The sequence below is a fragment of the Bufo gargarizans genome, chromosome 4 (assembly GCF_014858855.1).
Source record: "Bufo gargarizans isolate SCDJY-AF-19 chromosome 4, ASM1485885v1, whole genome shotgun sequence".
In the NCBI taxonomy this organism is placed as follows: Eukaryota; Metazoa; Chordata; class Amphibia; order Anura; family Bufonidae; genus Bufo; species Bufo gargarizans.
In genome coordinates, this window is record NC_058083.1 from 267,514,623 (window position 1) to 267,542,181 (window position 27,559).

The window sequence follows — 27,559 nt, forward strand, 5'->3', positions numbered from 1 at the left end:
CTGTGCGGCCGGTCTGTCTTCTCCTTCAAAGATAGTATGGGCCATAATCCTGGGGCAAGAGGCTAGTAGCCAGGCCCCTCCAAAACCCAGTGGCGAGGTTGGTTTTGCCACAGATGGTAAAAGCCAGGAACAGTGAACCACCAGCATACACCAAGGCTGGAGGAACCCCGAGCTTCAGGCATCCAGCAGAGCCTAAATAGCCCAACAAGCCACACACACACACACATAAACCCAGTGTTCATAAAACACTAGGAAGGGAGTTAACCCTTCCAACACCAGAAAGGAAGCCACTTAAAGAGGAAGTACACACACAAGCATACCAAACCACACGTTACCACCGGCAACAGCACGCGTGGCAACTATATCATGGCAATCACCCAGAAGGCCGAGACACTGCCACCGCATGCTCTCACAGCAACACGTTGCCGCGGGCAACCGCAAGTGTGGCAACAGTGTCAAGGCGCAAACCAAAGGCCGTGACAGCAGTGGTTTAATCAGATCCATGTATCTATCAGCACCATATTGTGGTTCCAAAGTACTAAATGGAAAGGGTTTATAACAATATTGGCCCACAATTTGGGCAGTGTAATTGGGTGCATTTTCTTTTATAATAAGATTGATATGTACACGAATCCTAGTGTTTGACTGATTGAAGCCTCTCATTTGCCAGGGAGTCACTGCTAGTATTATACTCAGTTTTCATCTTCTTCTGTTGCATGATAACCCATCACAATAAGCTCTTCACTAAACCTGATATATGGCAGAGTAGACACCTTTATACACAAAGATGATAGGTTAGCAAGCAAAAACCTGTAACATTCTACACACAAATACAGTATCCATCAAGCGGAAAAACTGTGACGTGAGAACAAATATAAACTGACTCATTGAACAAAGTATACATTGTGGAATACCTAGATGAAATAACACATGTCTATATGTCTCATTACTAGCCAAAGGTTTATTTGCCGTGAGGGTCAGGTCAAACAACTCTGGAAGACTGGACTGCATAAATGATGATAGGAAAGCCCTATAAAAATGTATGAAACAAAAATATTGCTACAGGTGTATACTTGGACTATACAAATGTAAAACGTAATGAACTGTTATGTATGTCTGGCCCCCGGGTAATTGGCCAAAACATTCACAACTTTCATTTGACTAGAAGAATGCCTCATTTACTGAATGCCTCATCTACACTGCAGAGGGTAGTGGTGCAATGTTGTCTTCCCTTTTACTGTATTAAACAGTAAAAGGGACGACACAGAGGGGCAGAAATACTAAGGCCTCTTTCACACAGGCGTGAGTTTTTTTGCCCGGATAAGAGCCAGGTGCAGTCCCACGAGTGCAAAACATTGTCATGCGTTGCACTCGCGTGAGAAAAATCGCGCATGCTTGGTACCCAAACCCGAACTTCTTCACAGAAGTTCGGGCTTGGGATTGATGTTCTGAAGATTGTATTATTTTCCCTTATAACATGGTTATAAGGGAAAATAATAGCATTCTGAATACAGAATGCTTAGTATAATAGTGCTGGAAGGGTTAAAAATAATAAAAAAAGTTAACTCACCTTCTCCTCTTGTTCGCGTAGATTCCGGTCTGTTCTTTAGCTGTGGACTGAATGACCTGAGGTGATGTCAGATCACATGCTCCAATCACATGGTCCATCGCCATGGTGATGGAGCATGTGATCTGACGTCATCAAAGGTCCTTCAGCCCACAGCTAAAGAACAGACCGGCCTCTACGCGAACAAGAGGAGAAGGTGAGTTAACTTTTTTATTATTTTTAACCCTTCCAGCACTATTATACTATGCATTCTGTAGTCAGAATGCTATTATTTTCCCTTATAACCATGTTATATGGGGAAAATAATACAGTGAATAGACTGTCACCTAGAACCCATGCGTGAAAATCGCACCGCATCCGCACTTGCTTGCGGATGCATGCGATTTTCACGCGACCCCATTCATTTCTATAGGGCCTGCGTTACGTGAAAAACGCACAAAGAGGAGCATGCTGCGATTTTCACGCAACGCACAAGTGATGCGTGAAAATCACCGCTCGTGTGCACAGTCCCATAGAAATGAATGGGTCTGGATTCAGTGTGGGTGCAATGCGTTCACCGCACACATCGCACCCGCACGGAAAACTCGCCCGTGTGAAAGGGGCCTAAGGCTGGTTTCACACGGGCGTTGCGGATTAGGTCCGGATGCGTTCAGGGTGCGTTCAGTGAAACTCACACTATTTTGCAAGCAAGTTCAGTCAGTTTTGTCTGCGATTGCGTTTAGTTGTTCAGTTTTTTCCACGCGGGTGCAATGCGTTTTGATGCGTTTTTCACGCGCGTGATAAAAAACTGAATGTTTACAAACAACATCTCTTAGCAACCATCAGTGAAAAACGCATCGCACCCGCACTTGCTTGCGGATGCAATGCGTTTTTCACGCAGCCCCATTCTCTTCTATGGGGCCAGGGCTGCGTGAAAAACACAGAATATAGAACATGCTGCGATTTTCACGCAACGCAGAACTGATGCGTGAAAATCAACGCTCATGTACACAGACCCATTGAAATGAATGGGTCAGGATTCAGTGCGGGTGCTATGCGTTCACGTCACGCATTGCACCCGCACGGAAAACTCGCTCGTGTGAAAGGGACCTAAGAATGGTGTTATATCAGAATGAGCAAAATTTAAGGTTCCTACCGCTTAATAAATTTGGCGCATTTCCAGGCAGTCTATGTGCTATGAGCTGGCATAAATAATAGTACATTTTCAGGACACCCCTCCTGCTAAGCAATCCCTTTAAAAAAAAAAAAAAGTGGCAAGAGAATTGAAAAGTTGCAAATCATGGCACAAATATAGTGTGTGAAAAACTATAATAGTGGCTCACCCTCTCAGATAAAAAAAAACTGGTGCTCTGTCTGCGGCGCACCCTCCGCCAAGTATATTCAAAAAGTACCAATAATAATAATAATAGAGGTGACAGGCACTAAATATCCCAGGGCTGCATAGATACATAGTTTATTCTATATAAAAATACAGAGGGTAATTCATATTAAATAAAATATTGAACATGATTAATAACATAAAATATCTTGCTAATATATCTATAGATGATAACTTTAGGACCTAGCTAATCCACACATATATATACATATATACCAATTGTTATCATATATGTGTGGATGAGCTAGGGCCTAAAGTTATCATCTATAGATATATTAGCAAGATATTTTATGTTATTAAATCATGTTCAATATTTTATTTAATATGAATTACCCTCTGTTTTACCGTAATTAGTTTTTATGTAGAACAAACTATACAGGTGAAACTTGAAAATGTTTAATATTGTGCAAAGTTCATTTATTTCAGTAATGCAACTTAAAAGGTGAAACTAACATATGAGACTCATTACATGCAAAGTGGGATATTTCAAGCCTTTGTTATAATGTGGATGATTATGGCTTACAGCTTATGAAACCCCAAAGTTACAATCTTAGGACCCCTTTGCTCAGGGGGTATGGACTAATTAGCTGACTGGAGTGTGACACTGTGAGCCTAGAATATTGAACCTTTACACAAAATTCTAATTTTAAGCTGTATTATTGCAATTCCTTTTAATTTGCATTACTGAAATAAATGGACTTTTGCACGATATTCAAATTTTTAGAGTTTCACCTGTATATGTGTACATATATACATCTGAGTGACATATCTATGCAGCCCTGGGATATTTACTGCCTGTGACCTCTATTATAATTATAGTGTGTGGCATAATTTGTGACTTTTTTTTATGTCACAATAGTGGTATAACATGCTTAATAAATGTCCCTAAATGTTTGCTACAGCCACTAATACCATCAATAATTGAGATGTTATATCAGAAAATGACCTATTGTTTAAATCTGGTGTATATGTTTTCTAAATGTTTTCCATTTGTCAAACATTCCCAGGCAACTTGGAAAGCAAAGCGTAATTCCCAAGGATTTGTTTTGTGTTTGCGATTTTTTTATGAACAGGAAAAAAATATTTGGGAAAAGAAAAATTGTCAAAGAGAAAAAGGTTTAGCCATAAATATGTCGCTCATTCTTAACACCAAATCTCTCAATATAAAACAACTGGTATAAATTCACAGATAAGTCTCCTGCTTTCCTTCAAATAGTATATTATAAAACAGAAATGTATAAATTACCACTTATAGCAAGACAAATTGTTAATTATCTCTTTGCACTGAGCTCTCCCTAGTAGTGGCTGCTGCAAAATGAAGTCAATCTATGTCGGGAACAGGATAAGCTATTTAGCAATGTACCCCCCACCTCCTCCCCTAGGCTCCATAGCAGTCTTGTGGCCTGCTTACCCCACTACACGGTATGCAGAAGATCTTTGGATCTATACATGGTAGATTTTTGCTCCCCTCTTTCTACATAATGTACATTTTCAATCTACTGTAATATTAACTTTACACAAATCCTGTTACAAAATGTATTGCAAAAATACAGAAAATATTAGGGTGGCTTCACATCACCCTTTTCCTCTCAGTTTAATGTAGACAAAAAACATATACGTTAAACTGATGCCTCAGACGGATGCCATACAGTGGTATCCGTTCACCATAGAGTTCCATTGTAAAAAAAATAAAATTACAAAAAGCATACTTTTTTTTTACCGGCTGTGCAGGATACAAGAACGTGGTGCGCTGCATTTTTATATCCTTTCTTTTTTCTAACATGCACGTCAAACGGAGGCATAAAACATGATGTGAACCCACCCTTAAATGTGCTACAGTGTATTTATTAAGAAATTTTATCTGCCAATAATAAATTACTAAAACTTGGAGTAATTTATTTTAAAGAAACTAAAAACTGCGATGGAGACTGGAGCCCTCATCATGTTGCTGCTAATTTATTGGTCCTTCAGTGCAGATGTTGATTGCATTACTGCATCAGGAAATGCTTTACTAGTCCATAAAAGTCTGCTGGTGGCTGTGCACGATGCTACTCACAAATGTAAGTAAAGGACACGATAGCATGCAATAAAGGACATCTTAACGCACATAGATACACAGTCATACCTTCTATGAGGACAATTATTTATATACTATATACATGCAGAGAGACTTCAACAAAGCTTTCAGTTTAATCTTGTGTTAGGTTGCATTCATACGACCATATGACCATGATGTGACGCCCGTGTTGCATCCTTTTTTTTTTAACAGAGCAAAAAATACAGTCGATTGAATGGGGCCTTAGACGCATGCTTGAGATATGAATATTTACTTGGCAACCACCAGACCATAAACGCCTGTACAGGCAATTTTACTCTCTAAAAAAGTTTCTTGCGTGCCTCTACACATTAGACTTTCTTCTGGAATACTGTATCATCGCAGCATGTTTGTTCAGTCCCTGCCGCCCGCATCATTAATCCAGGTGCAGGTAGCAGGAACTGAGATGGAATTCTCATACCAGTATGTGTACATTGACAATCCCTCAGGCAGATGCTCTCAGCCAATCTCAGCACTTCTCTCATGTATACCTCATGTGACAGCAGCCATAACAGGCCTGCTGATTGGTTACCGGTAAGAAATGTGCTGATTGGCTATAAATAGATTGTGGGCGGGACTTAGCACCACCGGGAAGTGTAGTGTTTTCAGGTTAGGCTACTTTCACACTAGCGTTTTAGTTTTCCGGTATTGAGATCCGTCATAGGGTCTCAATACCGGAAAAAAAAACGCTTCAGTTCTGTCCCCATTCATTGTCAATGTGGACAAAACTGAACTGAACAGAACGGAATGCTCCAAAATGCATTCCGTTCCGTTTAGTTGCGTTCCCATACTGGAGAGCAAACCGCAACATGTTGTAGTTTGCTTTTCGTCCTGGGATGCGAAGCAAGATGGATCTGGCATGACCCCCAATGCAAGTCAATGGGGACGGATTTGTTTTCTCTGCCACAATCTGCCACAATAGAAAATGGATCCGTCCTCCTTTGACTTTTAATGGAGTTAATGACGGATCTGTCTTGGCATTGTTAAAGATAATACAACCGGATCCGTTCAAAACAGATGCAGGTGGTTGTATTATCAGTAACGGAAGCGTTTTTGCTGAACCCTGCCGGATCCAGCAAAAACACTAGTGTGGAAGTAGCCTTAGTGAGGCTGTATACTTGTCCATTACTCTGGGCTGGTGACTACCTGCAGTGCATGACCCTGTGTAGGCCCTGGCTGCTGTCATAGGGTTGTCACTGTTACTGCATGAGGTGGGTGATGCTTTATGTTTGCATCATACCATAAGCTAATGTTAAAGAAGCAACCTGTAGCCTTAAATGCACTACAAAGTCCAGCAAGCCCTCATCTATGCATGCCATGCATACACTGAGTGTCATGTATTATATGTTACATTACATAATAGTTTTGTCCTTACAGAAAAAGATATTGAATGGTCTCCTATGTAGATCCAGTCACAGATCATACAGTGTTGTGATAAATGAAAAATATATACTGATTTTTGGATTTTCATGACAGCGTGCTGCACTGCCATCTCTTTTGGGATATGCGAGACTACCCCTGCATTATACAAGTGACATCTCCTAGAGCAGGATTCCTCAACTCCAGTCCTCAGGACTTACCACAGTTATTTATTCTATGAGATATTCTTAAATCATGACCGGCAGGTGGGCCCTGAGGACCGGAGTTGAGGAACACTGTCCTTCTTGTTATAAAATAGATAACAAAGTTTATTAAAAAATATAATAAATAGTGTTTTTATTTTTTGTGTTAAAGTGTTAAAAAAAACACACACACACCACACTGTGTTTGCTAGAACCCATATAATAAAGATAACATTAACAACCTATTAACAAAAACATAAAAAATACGGAATAGTTTTTTTTCCTATTCACCCCATCCCCCAAAAAAAATAATAATGATGATAAATATATAATAAATAATGTTAATCAAGAAGTTCCATGAACCCCCCCAAAATTGTCCCAATGAAATCTACATTTTGCTTCCCCAGAAAACAAGATTTCATACTTTGAAATCTGCTAAAAAAAAAAAAAAAAAAAAAGATTCCTAGCTCTTGGAATGTGCCAACGTAAAGAGACATGCTATTATTGTGTAAAAGTAGAAAAAAAACCACATAAAACGACACATATTTTGTATCATCGTAACCGTAATGACCCATGGAATAACAGTAACACGCTAGTAGTGTCACACAGTGAACGCTGTAAATTTAAAGTGCGAAAAGCAGTGGCAGAACTGCTTTTTTCCCTATCATCATGCCAAAAAGTGTAATAAAAGTCAATAAATTATATGTCCCCCAGGATGATGTCACTAAAAAGTACAGTCCACAAAAAAACAAGCCCTCATATGGCTAAATCGACAGAAAAATAAAAAAGTTATGGCCCCAAAAAATATATAACTGCCCAGTGTCTGAATCGACAGAAAAATAAAAAAGTTATGGCCCCAAAAATATATACAGTCATGTGAAAAAATTAGGACACCCTTTGAAAGCATGTGGTTTTTTGTAACATTTTTAATAAAAGGTTATTTCATCTCCGTTTCAACAATACAGAGAGATTAAAGTAATCCAACTAAACAAAGAAAACTGAAGAAAAGTCTTTTCAAGATCTTCTGTAAATGTCATTCTACAAAAATGCCTATTCTAACTGAGGAAAAAGATAGGACACCCTCACATGTATTCCCTCTTAAATTGGCTCAGATCTCACACAGGTATATCACACCAGGTGCACATAATTAGTAGATCGTTACTCTGCATGTTGAATGAGGCTTGCCCTATTTAAACCTCAGACATTTAGTTTGGTGTGCTCCTGACTGTTGAAGTGAGAGTGAGCACCATGGTGAGAGCAAAAGAGCTGTCAGAGGACTTCAGAAAAAAGATTGTAGCAGCCTATGAGTCTGGGAAGGGATTTAAAAAGATCTCAAAAGATTTTGAAATCAGCCATTCCACTGTCCGGAAGATAGTCTACAAGTGGAGGGCTTTCAAAACAACTGCCAACATGCCCAGGACTGGTCGCCCCAGCAAGTTCACCCCAAGAGCAGACCGCAAGATGCTAAAAGAGGTCTCCAAAAACCCTAAAGTGTCATCTCGAGAACTACAGCAGGCTCTGGCTACTGTTGATGTAGAAGTACATGCCTCTACAATCAGAAAGAGACTGTACAAGTTTAACTTGCATGGGAGGTGTGCAAGGAGGAAACCTTTGCTTTCCAAGAGAAACATCGAGGCCAGACTGACATTTGCCAGAGATAAAGTTGACAAAGACCAGGACTTCTGGAATAATGTTCTTTGGACAGATGAGTCCAAAATTGAATTATTTGGACACAACAGCAGAGGACATGTTTGGCGTAAACCAAACACAGCATTCCAAGAAAAGAACCTCATACCAACTGTGAAGCATGGAGGTGGAAGTGTCATGGTTTGGGGCTGCTTTGCTGCAGCAGGACCTGGTCAGCTCACCATCATAGAATCCACGATGAATTCTACTGTGTATCAGAAGGTGCTTGAAGAACATGTGAGACCATCAGTTAGAAAATTAAAGCTGAAGCGGAACTGGACCATGCAACATGACAATGACCCAAAACATACTAGTAAATCAACCAAAGATTGGCTGAAAAAGAAGAAATGGAGAGTCCTGGAATGGCCAAGTCAAAGTCCAGATTTGAATCCCATTGAGATGCTGTGGGGTGACTTGAAAAGGGCTGTACGTGCAAGAAACCCCTCAAACATCTCACAGCTGAAAAAGTTCTGCATTGAGGAGTGGGGTAAAATTTCCTCAGACCGATGTCGAAGACTGGTAGATGGCTACAAGAACCGTCTCACTGCAGTTATTTCAGCCAAAGGAGGTAACACTCGCTATTAGGGGCAAGGGTGTCCTATCTTTTTCCTCAGTTAGAATAGGCATTTTTGTAGAATGACATTTACAGAAGATCTTGAAAAGACTTTTCTTCAGTTTTCTTTGTTTAGTCGGATTACTTTAATCTCTCTGTATTGTTGAAACGGAGATGAAATAACCTTTTATTAAAAATGTTACAAAAAACCACATGCTTTCAAAGGGTGTCCTAATTTTTTCACATGACTGTATAACTGCCCAGTGTCTTATTTCGTACTCCTCATTGGCTTAAAATACTCCTCATAAATGCTAAGAGGAGTATTATTACTCCTCTAGAAAAAAAAATGTAATGCACCCTCTCCTATCCAATATACTCTGGATACTTTTTTCTTGACCTATACTGCCAATTGTATGGGTAAATTTGGTTTGACTAGAACTTCATAGCTATGAGCAAACAGAGATCTTGAAAGTGTTGAGGAACTAAAACACCAAGTGCATTAGAAAGTTGCAGAACCTTTCACGATTCAGTTAATAAGCTATTAAATTGTAGTAAAAAAAACTTTTGAAGAGAACAAGTTTGAAATAAACCTGTTGGGGAGAATTTGGGTAAAGAAATCCTTGGATTACAATGATTATAATGCAGCAATTATCTCACCATTAATACCCTCATTTCTGTAAACAATTGTGTGCCTTTGTTTCAAAAAATCTTAAGGTGTATTCCTTGCTTTAGTGTAACCTGGAAGAAACTCCATGTGATATCAGTAAATCTATTGTTGCAAACTGAAGTCCAACGATTGTTCTTACCTGTCTAGGTCACATTTCTGTCTTTCATAGTTTTGAAGCACTCTTAAAACCTGAACGTCTTGACAGAGAAAGCAAGGAGGTAGAAGTCCATGAATGCCCAGCTGCAACCTCTCCTCAAGAGAGAAAGCCATACCCTAATAACAGAAGATAGAAATAATAGAAACAAGGTGAATCTTAGATTCAGATAAATAATATTAGAGAAAATATTCAGCAACATTTTTTCAAGGGCTTGTCCACTCCTTTACAAGTGAAGCGATGACCTATTTGATTTTCCCTCACAGCAGCAGCAAACGGACAACAGATTACCTATCTACACTATAGAGGAAGCCTTATCATTTGTGCTGAAGGCTACAGAAGGGCATTATGTTGTATTTAATTTTCAATAGCATGATGAAAGTGTCTCTTTAAACCTATTGGGCTGATAATTACATTTTACTTCTTCAGTAGTGGTTATGACATAATGCTACTCCATTATAGCAAGGGGCCTAATCTTACCTGTTTCAAAATTGATTTTGTCGTAAATTGTACCAAAATATGGGCAGTTTGGCAAGATTTGGAGCCCAGAGGCTTTGAGAAATTACCTGCACCAAGTCCAACAAAAGGGATTTATCTTCATGGAGAGGAGGCGTGGTCTTCAGGGGAAGCGGTGTGCCCTAATATACAACATTTTGCACCAAAAGCACTCCACAATTTTGGAGTAAAATTTGGTCTCAAAATAAGCCAACCAATAGTTGGTATAGAGTTAGACAAAATTGTCTTGCCGTGCACCAAATTTATCATCGAGCCTGAGCCACTGTGATAAATCTGATGCAGGTCTAGTCTGCCATAATGTATGTGTGCTTATATTAAAGGGGTTATCTTATGACTAACGTAAAAAATGAAAATCAGACATCATATAATACATAATCTTTTTCTAACAAAGCTAGAACCAGCCCTGTATCTCACATGGATCTCCCCATTCATTGCTCTGCTAGATTTATATCAAGCTGACAGCTCAAGGGGAGTGTCTTTTCTGCTGCAGCTAAGGGGGCGTGTCCATGCTCTCCCTATCACAGCTCAGGAGGCAGCTGAAGGATGAAACTGAGCATGTGCGACCTCAGTGAGCAGGACAAAGAAATAAGAGAAAGATTTTATTGAATAACTTAGTGTATGTGCAAAAAATTTATTTACATGAAATTACAAAAGTGTTTAGATCCAGGTGCTGGTTTGAAAACTGTTGAATATTTTAAATGGGACAGCCCCTTTAATTGGTGCATTTGACATATGATTCAGTGCTTCAAGCATATGTATTTATAATAAATAAAGGCTAGTTTTCGGACTACTGTCCTGATTATTAGCCACAGCCCACACACATTTTCTCACTTAGTTAGACAGGTCTAGACAACATGTGGATTAGTAAATCTGCCCCATTATGTTTTAAAAGGGAACCTGTCATCAACTTTATGCTGACCGTACTGAGGGAAGTATAAAGTAGTGACATAAATGCAGGGCCGTCTTTAATACTGATTGGACCCTGGGCAAAAATTTACTTGGGCCCCCTGGATCCCGCCTTCCCACACCCTAGCAGGCAATCACGCCCTCCACCACAACACACACACAAAAAATCCACACATCTGGTAGAATACAGTGAATGACTGTAAATACTTCCAGTTCTGAAGACTCCAGCGGCTCAGGATCAGTGCTCTGGGCTGGAAGTGGGCGCCGCTCTGCAGGAAGGAGACCAGGGCTTGTCTCACCCTAGTGTTACAGTGCACCCCAGCACCCCACAGTATGCAGTATAGCACCCTATAGTATACAGCACCACACAGTATGCAGTTTAGCACCCCACACTATACAGTACCCCACAGTATATAGTAGAGCAGTATAGCAGCCCACAGTATACAGCACCTCACTGTATACAGCACCCCAAACTATACACGATACAGCCCCCCACACTATACAGTACAGCAGTATAGCACTCCACACTATACCGCACCCACAGTATACAGCCCCCCACACTATACAGTACAGCAGTATAGCACCCCCCCCCCACTATACAGGCCCCACCACACTATACAGGCCCCCACAGTATACAGCCCACCACACACAGTATACAGCACACCACACAGTATACAGGCCCTCACACAGTATACAGGCCACCCCCCCCCCCACAGTATACAGCCCACCACACAATATACAGCCCATTACACAATATATAGCCCACCACACAATATACAGCCCACCACACAGTATACAGCCCACCACACAGTATACAGCACCCCACTATACAGTAGTTTACAGTATATTAACATAACAGCCCCTGTCACCTTTTTCTGATGTAATCTTTACACAAAAAAGCTCCACAGTTAACTTCTGCAACACTCCACAGGACATGTGATGACCTCATAGCCATGTGACCAGTAATTGCTAGGTTACTGGTCACATGGTAATGATGTCATTAAGGTCCTCGAGCAAAACTCATTAAGGTCCTAGAATTAAGATCATTAACACAGTACGGTCATGATGCCTGTGTAGCCGACACCCGGGGCAGTAGCTAGCAGGGCTCAAGAGGCAGCTGCCTTGGGCCCCCCAGGAGCAACTGGGCCCAGGGCAGCTGCCCCTTTTGCCCCTTGGTAAAGACGGCTCTGCATAAATGCAGATTTCAGCGGTGTGTCACACGTCAGCTAAAAGTAATCATTGCAGCCCAGGCCTTGAAAAGAGTCAAATCTACCTGAGAAGAGTCATGGTTATTCCTAATCTCCTGCTCTTCCCGTCCATCTGCTGATGATTGGCAGTTCTCTCCTAGAGGAAAGGGAGGAAACTAGGTAGAAGCCTGTCAGTCATCAGCAGGTGGGCGGGAAGAGCAGGAGATCATGAATAACCAGGCCTCAGTACAGTCAGCATAAAGTTGATGATAGGTTCCCTTTAAGTCACTAAATATGAATTTTTAAATAATAATTAAAGTTGGTTTCTGAGGGCCTGTTGGTGAGACGCTGCATCTCTGCTGGGGCTTATGGCCTTTACAGTATTGTTTGTCAAAATTATTTCCTCCCCCAGATCATCTTTCTGATAAGAACGTGAAGTGCGTAGGAGAATGGACACAGGGTATGAATGAGCACCTGTTCATTAGTCAGTCATGCTGGGAACGGTGTGCCACATGGGACAAGAGGGATAAATGTTACTTATTCATCTATGTAAATTAGAGGAGCTGGGTGGCAGGGAAGGCAATTCATCTCCATAACCTTTTACACAGATATAATCTCTTTCATTGTACTCTAGTATGTGCAGTCGTATAAAACAGCATTTTTTTTTATACAGTAGACAGCTTCAAATTTCTATATTTGATATTTGATGAAGAACTTTGCATCAGCTGCCTGGGAAACAGAGAAGCATAGTTTCAAATACTATTCTATTCAATCTGGGAAACAAGTTACCCATTCTTCTATATTACAGTAACTGATACTTATTTACCCTGGAGGAAATTACTGGCCAAAATACAGTTCTTACATAGAAGAAATATTATATAAAAGTAACCAAGAGTGCATAGTGTATCCCAGAGCATCAATAAGTACATATATGATGTGTACTTCAGAATGCTAAAAGCATGATTACTACTCTAGTAAGAACAATGCATTAAAATGAATATGTAAAATGTAACCCAGAGAAGAATATAGTGCCGGTTAGATACAGCACTATACAGACATTAGTAATTAGTATTATCTGCAAATACGGGTTACCACTTATACCACAGAAGGCTATTATTTTTTCTGCCTTATCATACAGGTTATTACTGATTAGATAGATAGCACAAAACTTTAAAAAATATATAATAGAAATTTTTCTATTATATAATTTGAGCCACCTTCCTGTAGGTCCTCTACCCTAACAATTAAATGTTATGTTTCCTAGGTTTTCGACGTTTGCTGTTTCCTACTTTCACTTGGATATACCTATATGGGAAAATTCATATTTGTATATTGAATCAGATGAAAACCAGAATAAGTGAATTTTGTTGAAACCTACTGCCTAGAGATGTGTGTAATTTTCCAAGAAATTATAACACTACAGTTATTCAAAAGGTTTTCCACTTTCAGAATACTGATGGCATATTCTCAAAATAGGCCATCAATAGACATGAGTGAATTTCTTAAAAATTTGACTCGACCGGTTCGATTAATTTTTAGAAAAAATTTGGTTCGATCCAAATTTATTTGTGGCGAGTTGTGTTAAAAACGGCTATTTCCTGGCTGCAAAGAGCCTTTATAGTGGTGTAGAACACTGTGCCTTGCAGTAACACGCATAGAGAGTCTGCTGTGGTAGTGAAACAATACTGTGAGTCAGTATGACATGCAGATGACAGGTATCGCTTTTAGAATTACTGCACACTTCACCTATTTGAGCAGTTACGGGGCCAAAACGGACCAAATAACTAAATTGTGAACTCAGCCTTACAGGTCGACGTTAGTGTAAAGAAGAAGCACACTCCGTTTACACTGTCGGCAGCTGATTCCACATAGATGTCTACAGAACCTGTTCAATTATGCACTTATACAGTTAGAGCCCCCTGCCACGACAGAGTGGAGAGGGTGTTAGCAGTAAGTTTGTGTTGACATCACTGATTATTTTACCCTTCCTCTGATCTGTCAGAACAGTAACCCTGAAAAAACGGATCTTGTCTGTGGACCATCCACCTTCACTCGGTCAGCATTTGGTCAGTAATCCATCAGTATTGCTAAAGCCAAAAAGAGATGACACGTGAATGGAATATTTGCATGTCTTCTGTGTTTTGTACCCACTCCTGCTTTAGGCTACCAAATCATAAGCCAATTCTGATGGGACCATACAGGCCTTACAGCTGCTACACAGACATTATCCGTTGTCAGTCTCATTGTTCCTTTCTTTTTGACAGATCAGAAGAAGGGTCAAATAAAGAATTATGTCAGCCAGGCCAAAAGGCAAAATAGTTGCCCAGTCATGAAGTGGGGAGGGTGGGAACAGCATGAGACGTCCACAGAGTGGCCCTATGACATAGTGGTGAGGTGGAAGCAGCATGAGGAGACCACAGAGTGGCACAATGACAGAGTGTGGAGGAGGTGGCAGCAGCAGCATCAGGAGGAGGCCACAGGGTGGCACAATGACAGTGTGCAGGTGGCAGCAGCAGCATGAGGAGGCCACAGAGTGGCACATTGACAGAGTGTGGAGGTGGTGGCAGCAGCATCAGGAAAAGGCCACAGGGTGGCACAATGACAGTGTGGAGATGGCAGCAGCAGCATCAGGAGGAGGCCACAGGGTGGCACAATGACAGTGTGGAGGTGGCAGCAGCAGCATCAGGAAATCACAGAGTGGCAAGGTGACATAGTGTGGAGGTGGCAGCAGCATCAGGAGAACTCATAGTGGCAAGGTGACATAGTGTGGTGGTGGCAGCAGCATCAGGAGACCACAGAGTGGCAAGGTGACATAGTGTGGAGGTGGCAGCAACATCAGGAGACTACAGAGTGCCAAGGTGACATAGTGTGGAGGTGGCAGCAGCATCAGGAGACCACAGAGTGGCAAGGTGACATAGTGTGGAGGTGGCAGCAGCATCAGGATACCACAGAGTGACCCGGTGACAGAGTGGGGAAGTAGGTGGCAATACCATTACCAGCTGAAGATGGTGGGTGAAAGAAGTAGCACTTGGAATCAGATGTGTAACATTAGGCGGGTGGCAGCATCAGAATAGTAGCTGAGGCAGGTAGCCAGAAGAAACCGGTTTCTTTTGTCAAAGTGTTGGTGTGACACCATAGATTATCTAGTCTGATGCATCAGGCATTGGTGAGTCGAAATCCTGGCTGATCCACGCCTGATTCATCTTGACAAAGGTCTGTCTCTCCACATTTTGGGTGGAGTTTTGAGCAAGTTCTTCTTGGGGTAACTATGGCCCCCACCGCACTAAACACCTGCTCTGATGCCACACTACTTGCCGGGCAGGACAGCTTTTCCCAGGCAAACTCTGCCAGTTTTGCTGCCCATTAGTCCAGCGGATCTTCAATGTGGGTTGGCAAGGTACTGTCCAAGTATGCCACCACCTGCTGGTTCAGGTCCTGTTCCAGGTCTAGCTGCTGCTGGTATTTTCTTCACTAGGCGGGTGAAGAAAGCTGCTCATCAGCGAATCTAGACTCAAGTTGCTGCTGATGGAGCTGGAGCCACAGCAGCCATGGCAGAGGAACGTGAGCGAAGAGGGCCCCCCGGGCAGAACTGCGAGAGGATGGATGATGGCGCAGATAGGCAGCGGCCAAATGACATAGGATGTCTCTATAGTAGTTTAGTTTGTCCTCCCTCTCAGAGGGTGTAAAAAAGGCCCCCATTTTGGACCGGTAGCGAGGGTCCAACAAGGTGAAGAGCCAGAAGTCATCCCTCGGCTGTCACTACGCAAGCAAGTAAGCATGCATTGGGCCATTTGTACAAGTGACTAGGAGGGACTCCCTGCCTCTATCTCCACTGTATACTGCTATGGTGTGTCTGGGTCCTCTGCCTCATCTTCCTCATCACCCTGCAGCTCCTCTGGCTGCTCCTGCTCCTCCTCTCCTGTCACCTCTGTAGAAAAACCACCCATTTCAATACACATTGTTTGTGCTCCAATGTCCTCCTCCTTCTCCAATTCAGCCCCCACAGGGCTCATGTGGCCGTGAGATGTAGGCGCCTGTAACGGATCTCCTGGCACCCCCTGACTGGGTACCTCAGTTTATGGATGCAACTAGTGCTTCCCGAGGACTCCAAGCACTACACTCGACACCGATAACCCCACAGGAACCAGGAACAGGAAAAAGCTCTTACAAGAGCTAGTAGTTATAGCCAGGGGAGTATAGCAAATCTTCAGCATATAGCAATCCCCAGTGTCGATCAGTTACCCAAACACCAGTCTCAACATGATGAAGGGTAAAACAGGAATTCTTTATTGAACACACAAGCATTGACTTATATACACATTTTCCAACAAGTGTACCACCCCGTGGACCGGGTTGGGAACTGAGGACATAACATAGCAGCCAATCCTTTACAGTTTTATAGTTTAAACACAAAAACTATACATTAAATAAACACAATGGCATCTTCTGTGACGCAATTAACAAACACAATGGCATTGCCTGTGACGCACTCAATAACAGAATAGGCATTGTCTTTGACGCAATCAACAAAATACAATAACCAAAACACAATGGGCTCTGCCTGTGATACAATTACCAAACATAATGGGTTAACTTAATCACTCACAGGCAGAAAACACACATTTTTCCCCCAACACACAGAAACCACCTCAAAACCCCACATATCCCAATAATTTATGCATCCATGGATAGCTCTGATCTGGGTAAACAACATATCCAAAAATTACCCAGATCCGAGCAGGGGTTCCCGAATTCCATGGAAGTCACATTTGGCCGACCACAAGCATGGCTTTCCTGCCCAAAACAGTACCACAGATTTAGGTTGTGCAGCCGGTCTGTCTTCTCCTTCAAAGTTAGTATATGGGCCATAATCCTGACGCAAGAGGCTGGCAAACAGGCGCCTCCAAAACACAGTGGCGAATTTATTTTCGCCACAGCGCCACATCTCCAGTCCCCTGACCACCCAGATTTATCAGTATCTGTTCCAGGACAAGAAGCAGTAGAATGATGTTGTTCATCACGTAGTCCCGGCGACTACGTGGCCTCCTCAAAGGTCCTGAACAAACGGCACGTGTCACAAAGCTGCTACTGGCTAACATCGAAGTTACACAGGGGAGTACTCCTGTCCACTTGGATCATCAAAAAATCGTTTATGGCCTTTCTCTGTTCCTATAGTCGGTCCAACATATGGAGGGTGGATTTCCAATGGGTGGAAATGTTGCATATAAGCCTATGTTGGGGGATGCCGTTCTGCCGCGGCAGCTCAAGGAGGGCGTGCTTTTCGGTGTACGAGTGGCGGGAAATGCATGCAAAGTTTCCTGGCCATTTTTAGGATCTGTTGCAGATGGGTGGAAGACTTCAGGAACGGCTTGACAACCAGATTAAACACGTGTGCCAAGCAGGGTGCATGGCTCAGCCCTCCTTGACAAAGGGCCGACACCATGGTTTTCCCGTTGTCGGTTACCATGGTTCCGATTTTGAGTTGTAGACAAAGCCAGGATTAGATTTCTTGATGAAGGACACGGAGCAGTTCCTCCCCTGTGTGACTCCTTTCGCCCTGGCAAACGAGGTGCAAAACAGTGTGACACCGCCATGCCCTGCACATGAGGTATGCTGGAGGGGCACTGTGAATTGTCCCTGCAGTGGAGGCTGAGGACACGGTGGAGGATAAGAAGGCAGACATTGTCGCAGGACCAATGGCGTGAGAATATGGAGGCAGAAGCAGCGTTACTTGGCCAAGTTGCTGGTGTGGCTGTGCAGGAACCACATTCACCTAGTGGGCCGACATGTATTGTCCCTGACCATAGTTACAGCTCCACACGTCGGCGCTGCCGTGCACTTTGGCAGACACCGACAGACTCAAGGACTGGCCCACCTTTGTTCTACATATGTGTGCAGGGCTGGTACTGCCTTTTTGGCAAATAAATAACGGCTTGAGATTCTGCACCTCAGCTTCGCACAAACCATCAGTTCTCAGAAAGGTGCGTAGTCCACCACTTGGAAAGGGAGGGACTGCAGCACCAGCAACTTGGCCAGGAGCACATTCAGCTTCTGCGACGTTGGATGAATTCACGCATACTGTTGTCTCTTGGCAATCGCTTCGGTGATTGATTGCTGATGGAATGACTTATGAGGAGGAGGAGCAGGAGCATCAGGACCAGCAGATGATGGGAAGGACAGACAGTTCCTTTTGGCTGAGGTGGTGGAGCCTTGACTGCCTGAAATCGGGCAGGCTGGGAGGGCGGGCGGTCAACGCGTCACTCACTAAGTCATGCACCTGCGCCGCCCACTTTATGAATGGAGCAGGCGGAGTGGGCGCGTGACGTAGTGACTGACGCGCAGCCCGACCACCCTCCCAGCCTGCCTCCTCCTTCCTCTGCTACGGAACTTGTTGGAAGTAATACAGCCGGATTACACATGATTATTTTAACAATGCCTACAGGTTAGATAAGATTATACAATAGTGAGCGGGGCCGGTGCATTAGAATACAGGGACTGCCCCGCTCCCCTGCTCTCATTCCTAATCCAGATGACGGCCCCCCGCCCCTCCTCCCTATCTTGATACACCCACTCACCACGCTGTGCGGTCGGTGTATCATTGTAAGTAATCGCAGCATTTTTGGTCCGTCCAAATCGCCATATCGCAATCGGCGATTATCATGAATCGATTGCTTTGGCGATATATCGTGCAGGCCTAGTATATAGTGAGTACCATGATTATAGGAAACAACTTCAGATGCATGCGGGCCAGTTGATACTATTCTCTTTGGCTACTTGTTTGTCCACCTTTAGATTGCACCTGAAGTTGTTTCCTGTAATCATGGTACTCACTATATACGGTCATGTCTTCCAATCATGTCATTTTAATTTTCCGTTTCCTATTCACTTAATCATGTATTTTCATCACACTTACCTTGTGGCCCGTGTTACCCACGCGGACATACTATGTTTTTTCTTTTTTTCTTTTTCCTTATATCAAATATTGTACATTGTAATTAAATGAAAAATACTATGGATAAAATATTGCACATCATGATTAATGAATTTTTTGAATATCTGTATATTCCTTGTGTTTACATTTATAGCTTGATAAAGGGCACCAAATTGAGCTCGAAACATTGCAATAAGCAATAAATGTTACTATGAGATTGTACCACTGGTAAAATAAATATTGAATTGAAGCTATATGCTGTCCTTGGTGTGCTGTCTCCAAACTACTGATACAAGTTATTTATCGACACCTCGGGTGGAAGGGGTCTGAAAGGGAACGTGCACCCACAAAAGCCGCTGATAAGACGTGTGCTGAGGTCTTGCTGTGACTAGAAACTACTGGGTGATGCAGTGGTTGCTGTGGCAGGCTGGACCACCACATCAGAGCCACGGTTCTCCCATGGCACTTTTTGGTGACGCTGCATATGTTGACGCAGGGCCATGGTGCCAACATTGGCACCCTGGGCACACTTCACCTTCTGTCCACAGATTCTACAAATGGCCATGTTCACCTCCGGCGGCTTAACAAAGAAAATACCACACGCCGAGTACTTGATTTTACCCCCAACACTCCGCACTGCGCACTGACTGACTGCTACTGACGCTGTTTCCATGAACCCCCGCACCACTAGTTTCCGGGCAGGTAGGCTCCTGCGAAGCGGGTAGTCTACCCCGGGCACGTTTGGCTCCTGACCTCCCACTGCTGCCACCCTGCTGACTCCCGGCCACTGCTAGCGACTTTCTGGCTCCGCAGCTGCCTCATGGGCAAGCTGCCACCCTCTTCTCCCGATGATGATGAGGCCCCTAATTCACCCGGCTCCAAAAGTGCAATCAGCTACATCATCATCGAGTACTGTCTGCACGTCACTGATGTCCTCCTCAACGGTCTCTGGGTCAGGAGCCTAAATGCTGGCAACACCAGCTCCCACGCCACTCTCCTCATCACTAATTGTCCATCCATCTACCGGCTGGCCAGTAGCTGCTGACTGTCCTCTAGTAGCTCGTCCTTGCTATATAGTGGAGCTGAGCACACAGCATATAATACTTCTCTGGCTGAGGGAACAGAAAAGGACAGAGGCAGGTTGAGGACAGGTGAGGGCACACGGCCTGCTCCTGGGCCATGCCAACTAAGGGTTGTGTCTGAAAAACTCACCGACTCTTGGCGGGGGTGTCTGATGTCACTAAGGACGAAGTGGATGACTGAGACAACCATTCAAGAACCCCTGGGTTGCTTGTCAAGACACGACTGCTAGATGACACCGGGAGCTCAGGCCTTTTGCTGCGACTCCTGCTGCCACACCCCCTTACTCTGCTGCGACCTGTGACTGCGCCCTTTTTTTCCCACTAATTCCACATGACAAAAAGGGCTTTAGAACATATAACTGCACCGCTGAACAGCAAATAGGCCCTTATTTTTTTCCACTTATACATGTCACAAAAGGCTTTAGAACATAAAACTGCACCGCTGAACGGCAAATATATATATTTTTTGCCACTAATACACGCCAAAAAGGTCTTTAGAACATATAACTGCACCGCTAAATGGCAAATATATATTTTTTTGCCACTAATACACACCAAAAAGGGCCTTTAATTTTCTCACTTCACCACACAACGGCAAATACTTTTTTTTATGCCACTAATATATGCCAAAAAGGGCTTTAGAACATATAACTGCACCGTTGAACGGCAAATAGGCCCTTACTTTTTTCCACTTATACACTTCACAAAAGGCTTTAACACATGCCAAAAAGGGCTTTAGAACATATTTAGAACATATAACTGCACCGCTAAATGGAAAATAATATACAGTGGTATGTGAAAGTTTGGGCAACCTTGTTAATCGTCATGATTTTCCTGTATAAATCGTTGGTTGTTGCAATAAAAAATGTCAGTTAAATATATCATATAGGAGACACACACATTGATATTTGAGAAGTGAAATGAAGTTTATTGGATTTACAGAAAGTGTGCACCACTAAAAAGAAATGAAATCAATATTTAGTAGATCCTCCTTTTACAGAAATGACAGCCTCTAAATGCTTCCTGTAGGTTCCAATGAGAGTCTGGATTCTGGTTGAAGGTATTTTGGACCATTCCTCTTTACAAAACATCTTTAGTTCATTCAGGTTTGATGGCTTCCAAGCATGGACAGCTCTCTTTAAGTCACACCACAGATTTTCAATTATATTCAGGTCTGGGGACTGAGATGGCCATTCCAGAACGTTGTACTTGTTCCTCTGCATAAATGCCTTAGTGGATTTTGAGCAGTGTTTAGGGTCGTTGTCTTGTTGAAAGATCCAGCCCCGGCGCAGCTTCAGCTTTGTCACTGATTCCTGGACATTGGTCTCCAGAATCTGCCGATACTGAGTGGAATTCATGCGTCCCTCAACTTAGACAAGGATCCCAGTCCCTGCACCGGCCACACAGCCCCACAGCATGATGGAACCACCACCATATTTTACTGTAGGTAGCAGGTGTTTTTCTTGGACTGCTGTGTTCTTTTTCCTCCATGCATAACACCCCTTGTTATGGCCAAATAACTCAATTTTAGTTTCATCAGTCCACAGCACCTTATTCCAAAATGAAGCTGGCTTGTCCAAATGTGCTTTAGCCCACCTCAAGCGGCACTTTTTGTGCCGTGGGTGGAGAAAAGGCTTCTTCTGCATCACTCTCGCATACAGCATCTCCTAGTGTAAAGTGCGCCGAATGGTTGAACGATGCACAGTGACTCCATCTGCAGCAAGATGATGTTGTAGGTCTTTGGTGCTGGTCTGTGGGTTGACTGACTATTCTCACCCTTCGTCGCTTCTCTGTATATCCGAGATTTTTCTTGGTCTGCCACTTCGCGCCTTAACTTGAACTGAGCCTGTGGTCTTCCATTTCCTCAATATGTTCCTAACTGTGGAAACAGACAGCTGAAATCTCTGAGACAGCTTTCTGTATCCTTCCCCTAAACCATGATGGTGAACAATCTTTGTCTTTAGGTCATTTGAGAGTTGTTTTGAGACCCCCATGTTGCTACTGTTCAGAGATAATTAAAAGAGGAGGGAAACTTACAATTGACCCCCTTAAATACTCTTTCTCATAATTGCATTCACCGGTGTATGTATGTCAGGGGTCACTGAGCTTACCAAGCCAATTTGAGTTCCAGTAATTAGTTCTAAAGGTTTTGTAATCAATAAAATGACAACAGTGCCCACATTTATGCACCTGCCTAATTTTGCTTAAACAATTATAGCACACTTTCTGTAAATCCAATAAACTTCATTTCACTTCTCAAATATCACTGTGTGTGTCTCCTATATGATATATTTAACTGACATTTTTTATCGTAACAACCAACGATTTATACAGGAAAATCATGACGATTAACAAGGTTGTCCAAACTTTCGCATCCCACTGAATATTTTCTTGCCACTAATACACGCCAAAAAGGGCTGTCATTTTCTAACTTCACCATACAACGTCTAATAAGCCCTTTTTCCCATTGATACAAGCCAAAAAATGTTTTAGAACATATAACTGCACAGAACAAGGGCAAATAAGACATATAAATATTTCCTTGTAATAAACCCTGTTAATGGCTGTATCAAATAACTTTTGCACCCCAATAACAAGAACAGTTTGCTGGAATTACAGAGCTGTATAATGGTAATTTGGATCCTAGTCAGTGCAGCAAGGTGCATTAGGATTGTTCCTATTACCCAGGCTGTAAATTCCCCTACTTAGGGCTGCAGTAAACGAATATTTTTGTAATCGAGTATTCTATCGATTATATTTCTCGATTCATCGAGTAAAAGCTACTTAAAATAACGTACGTAATTAGGCATGTATAAAGTTATTGGTTTGGAGGGGTTAATAAATTTATACATGCCTAATGCCAAGGTGCTTCCATTAACCTCTCCAAACCCAATGGGCATGTATAAAGTTATTGGTTTGAAGAGGTTAATGAAAGCACCTTGAAGGTGCCTTCATTAACCCCTCTCTAAACCAATAACTTTATACATGCCAAGGTGGTGCCTGCAGCCTCCATTAACCACTCTCTCTCCATCTGCCTCCCCCCAGCCTCTGATCTGCCTGCCCCCTCTGGTAACGCAACCCCCCCCCTCCCCCCCCTCCCCAGTATTAATCATTGGTGGCAGTGGCCACAGGGTCCCCCTCCTCCCCTCCATCATTGGTGGCAGTTTGCAGTTCCGATCGGAGCCCCAGCAGTGTAATGCTACTGAAGTCCTGGCTGCCATGATATGTTAGTGAGCAGAGAGCAGCGCATTATACTCACGTGCGCTGTGGCCGCCGGTCGCTCCTTCTCATAGGTCTGTGCGGCGCATTGCTAATGCTGTAAGCATTAGCAATCCGCCGCACAGACAGAAGAAGGAGCGACTGGCGGCCACAGCGCACGTGAGTATAATGCGCTGCTCTCTGCTCACTAACATACCATGGCAGCCAGGACTTCAGTAGCGTGATTCCTGGCTGCCATGGTAACCGATCGGAGCCCCAGCATTACACTGCTGGGGCTCCGATCGGAACTGCAAACTGCCACCAATGATGGGGGGTAGGAGGGGGACCCTGTGGGATATGGCCGGCACATTCATTGGTGGCGCAGTGGCCACAGTCCCTCCCCTCCTCCTCCTACTCTGTCCTCATTGGTGTTCAGCGGCAGCCGCGCACAGTGGGGAGGGAGGGACTCCCTCCTCCTCCCTCCTCCCCCCTCCTCCCTCCGCTGTGCCGGCCGGCTCAGTCCTGCCTCTCTGGCCTCCGGAGGACACGGAAGCGGTGAGTGAGACGCTTAATTTCACTCCCGCTCCGTGATCATGTGATGTAAACGATTACTCGATGCAGGGAAACTGCATCGATTAATTTTTTGACTCGATTTAATCGAGTTATTCGAATAATCGTTTCAGCCCTACCCCTACTAAACCCGGTTCTACATAAATGCTGTGGAATGATTCCTCCTTAACCTTTCCTGAACTTCTATACAGCAAAATAAAAGTTTTGAAGTCTTTTCTACCACTGTCCCTAGAGCCTGCTGACGTCTCTTCCGGCACAAAAAATTGAAAAGGTCTGAATCAAAGATAGCTGAGGCTTTTTATAGGGCTGCAACATAACAGGGCTGGCTGGATGCCGATTGGCTGCATGCATGGCATTGTGGGTGATCCCTCATTCCCAGAGTTCCTTGCTCCATGTTCAAACACGTGCAGCAGCCATTTTAGGAAAAAATTTGATTCGTTACCACGAAGTGTGAGGAGATTCTGATTTGGTGCAAATTGAATTTTTCCTGAAATTCAGATTGAATTCCACTTCGTCAACTTCGATTCGCTCATCTCTAGCCATCAATATAAGATTGGTTGGAGCATAACTCTCAGCCCTCCTCTTTAGCTGTTTGAAGGGACTCGGACTCTTGAGTAAGTGCGGCAGCCTCTACAATGTCTACATATGGATTTATGCATTTTGTTGTCCACTTGTGTTACCACATTTTTGTGCTGATTTTTTGGCATTTTTGTGCAAGCAGCGTGTTTGATCCCACATTTCCTTCAGGAAAAAATGACTGGAAAAAACACCTATGCTATGTTTTGGAAAGAAGCAAGAAAGACAAAAAGTGCCGCCAAAATAATAAAAAACAGCAGTATCAAGAAAACACTTGTTTATCCTGTGTTTCAAATTTCTCATAGACCTTAAGCTAACATCTGGAGCTGGTGTTTTCTACTGCTAATAAAAATGTACCAGAAATTGTAGCTGCAAAAAGACCACTAATATGCAAAACTGCATGAAAAACACCTAGGTGTGAAGTGATTAAAAGGGTTTTCCATTTTATGCATATACATCCAGTTTAAAGGAAATTTACTATTGGACCAAGCACACCTCTTTGTAGGGCTACCCCAGCTGAATGTAATGATCCTCTTCACATAAGCCTCATTCACACCTTAGTGTTTTGGTCAGTGATTTCCATCAGTGATTGTGGCCAAAACCAGGACTGGAGCCTCCACAGACATTAGGAAAAGATCTGCACCTGTTCTGTGTTTAGAGCCGCACCTGGCAGTTAAGTCAAGCCACTCAGTGCACCCTTGCTCCTCCTGCTTCCTCTACCAGCCCTTGCCTCTCCTTCTTAATGGCAGGGCCAGGTTCCGGTCATCTCGCCTATCCTTGCCAATCAAGTAGGATAGGGAGGGTCTGGCAGAGGAAGCAGGAGGAGCTCCAGTGCACAGATTAGCTCAGGCCCAACCTCAGTGCACTTAACTGCTCATTTCTATATGGATGCCTGTACACATTCAGGTTTTGTTCAGGTTTCTTGATGCAGGTGTGGATTTGAAAAAGAGGAAAAGTAATTTAATTCATTAATATAGTCTTTCCTTTTATGATCAAGATTTGGTTTCAGCATCAAAACTGCATCAAAAAACCTGATCAAAACCTTAACGTGTACACGCAGCCTTAAGGACGTGACAAATCGTAAGCATTTGAGACTTTAACAAATCTCTTTCACACACCGTGTAAAAAAATCTGTACTATAAGTTGATCTGTGGTAGGAATTTGAAATCTGCAGCATGTCAATTTATGCTGCGGAATTCAACCACAGATGATACTCTTTGCAATGGAGAGGGTAAAATCCACAGCTGCATCCATGGTAAAATCTGCCGCAGATTTTCCGGCTGTATTTTCAGATGCATGTGCATGTATTCCAAGGCTACATATACACAGCAGTGTAGTCAATGCTAATTTTCCATGCAGATTTTTGTGAGTTTTGTGCTGCAATTTCACACCAGAATCTGTGTGTTACTTGCTAATTTAGTTTTGGATTTGACACAGATTTGTGCTAAGCGTATATGGTGGACAACCCACAGCGTAATACAGTACCAGTAAAGTCTCATGTACACTGTGGGTTTTTTTCACGCAGAAATTGACCTGCAGTGCGGATTTTGAAATCTGCAGCATCTCTTGCAATGCAAAGGGAGGCAAATCGGCATTCAAATCTGTTACAAACTCCACAAGTAATATATTGGATTCTGGTGCATATTTAGTGTGGAAATGCAGTGAAAACCACACAAGGATTAGTGTGGAAAATCTACATAAACAACACTGCCATGTGCATGTAGCCTAAAAGTACTTTTTTCTTCATAATGATGCAGAGGATCACAAAATGAAAGTTATCCTTACATTAAGCTGCACAAGCCCTACAAGGTAGTATGTGTGGTTTAAGGCTACCCATACATGATGAGGCCTTGCTGCGGAATCCGCAAGTGGCTCACCGCTAATTGCCGGGCTGCTTCTGTACTTATTGGCGTATTGTCTAAGGGAGGGCCTAACAGTAAATTTCCTGGTGATGAATTCCTTTTAACGTGATGGTGATCAGGGGCGTCACTAGGACAAAACTTGCAGGGTTTGGTCCCCAAATGTTTGTCCACGGCGTTGAATACAGTGGCCACCAACTATACAACTGTATTGCTGTCCTCAAGACGATGATACAGTTGAATTTCTGAGGTTAGACACAGGAGCCAATGGCTCCCTGCTCCAACTTTTTCTCTCGTAGGCAATAGGCCACTAGGTGTGAGGCCTATGACACAGTAGAATGGCCTAGGCAGTCGCAATGATGTCTTCACGCACACCTGCGCAAAGATGCCGGCAGCACTTTGATTTAATCCCAACCACCTAAGCTGAGAAGCCAGCAACTCAGGCCACTACAGGGGCATACTATAAGTACTGGGGGCACTATAAGTACTAGGGCCAGTATAGGGGGCACTATAGGTAGCATTATACTTAATAGGGGAAATACATGGGTCATTATAACTACTGGGGCACTATAAGGGGACATTATAACTACTGGGGCACAACAGGGGGTCATTACACAACTGGTGGCACTACAGGAGGCATTAAACCTACTGGGGGCACTATAGTGAGAATTATAACTAGTGGTGGAACTAGGGGGCGTTATAGAGGGCGTTATACCTACTGGGGGTAGTAGAGGGGGCATTATAAGTAGCAGAGGCACTACAGGGTTCATTATAACTACTGGGGTCATTATTGTCAGTTTAAACTATTTGGGGCACCAAAAGAGTCCATTATAACTACTGGGAGGACTAGAGAGGCATTATAAGTACCAGGGGCACTACAGGATTTATTATAACTACTGGGGTCACTATTGGCAGTTTTAACTATTTGGGGCACTACAAAGGTCCATTATAACTACTGGGGCACTACAGGCGGCCATTATGATATTTTGGGGCATTATATCTATCAGGGGTACAAGAGGTGACATTATAACATCTGGGAACACTGTAGGAAGCATTAAAACTATTGGGGGCA

At 43.2% G+C, this 27,559-nt stretch overlaps 1 protein-coding gene across 1 annotated transcript in view; it reads right to left on the minus strand.

Annotated features, from left to right (window-relative positions):
- Window positions 1–27,559, minus strand: part of ME1 (malic enzyme 1) — a 356,258-nt gene that overhangs the window by 259,967 nt on the left and 68,732 nt on the right. Inside the window, exon 2 of the mRNA XM_044289917.1 lies at window positions 9,648–9,781. Coding sequence (XP_044145852.1) covers window positions 9,648–9,781 — 134 coding nt within the window. The remainder of the gene's footprint in view (window positions 1–9,647; window positions 9,782–27,559) is intronic.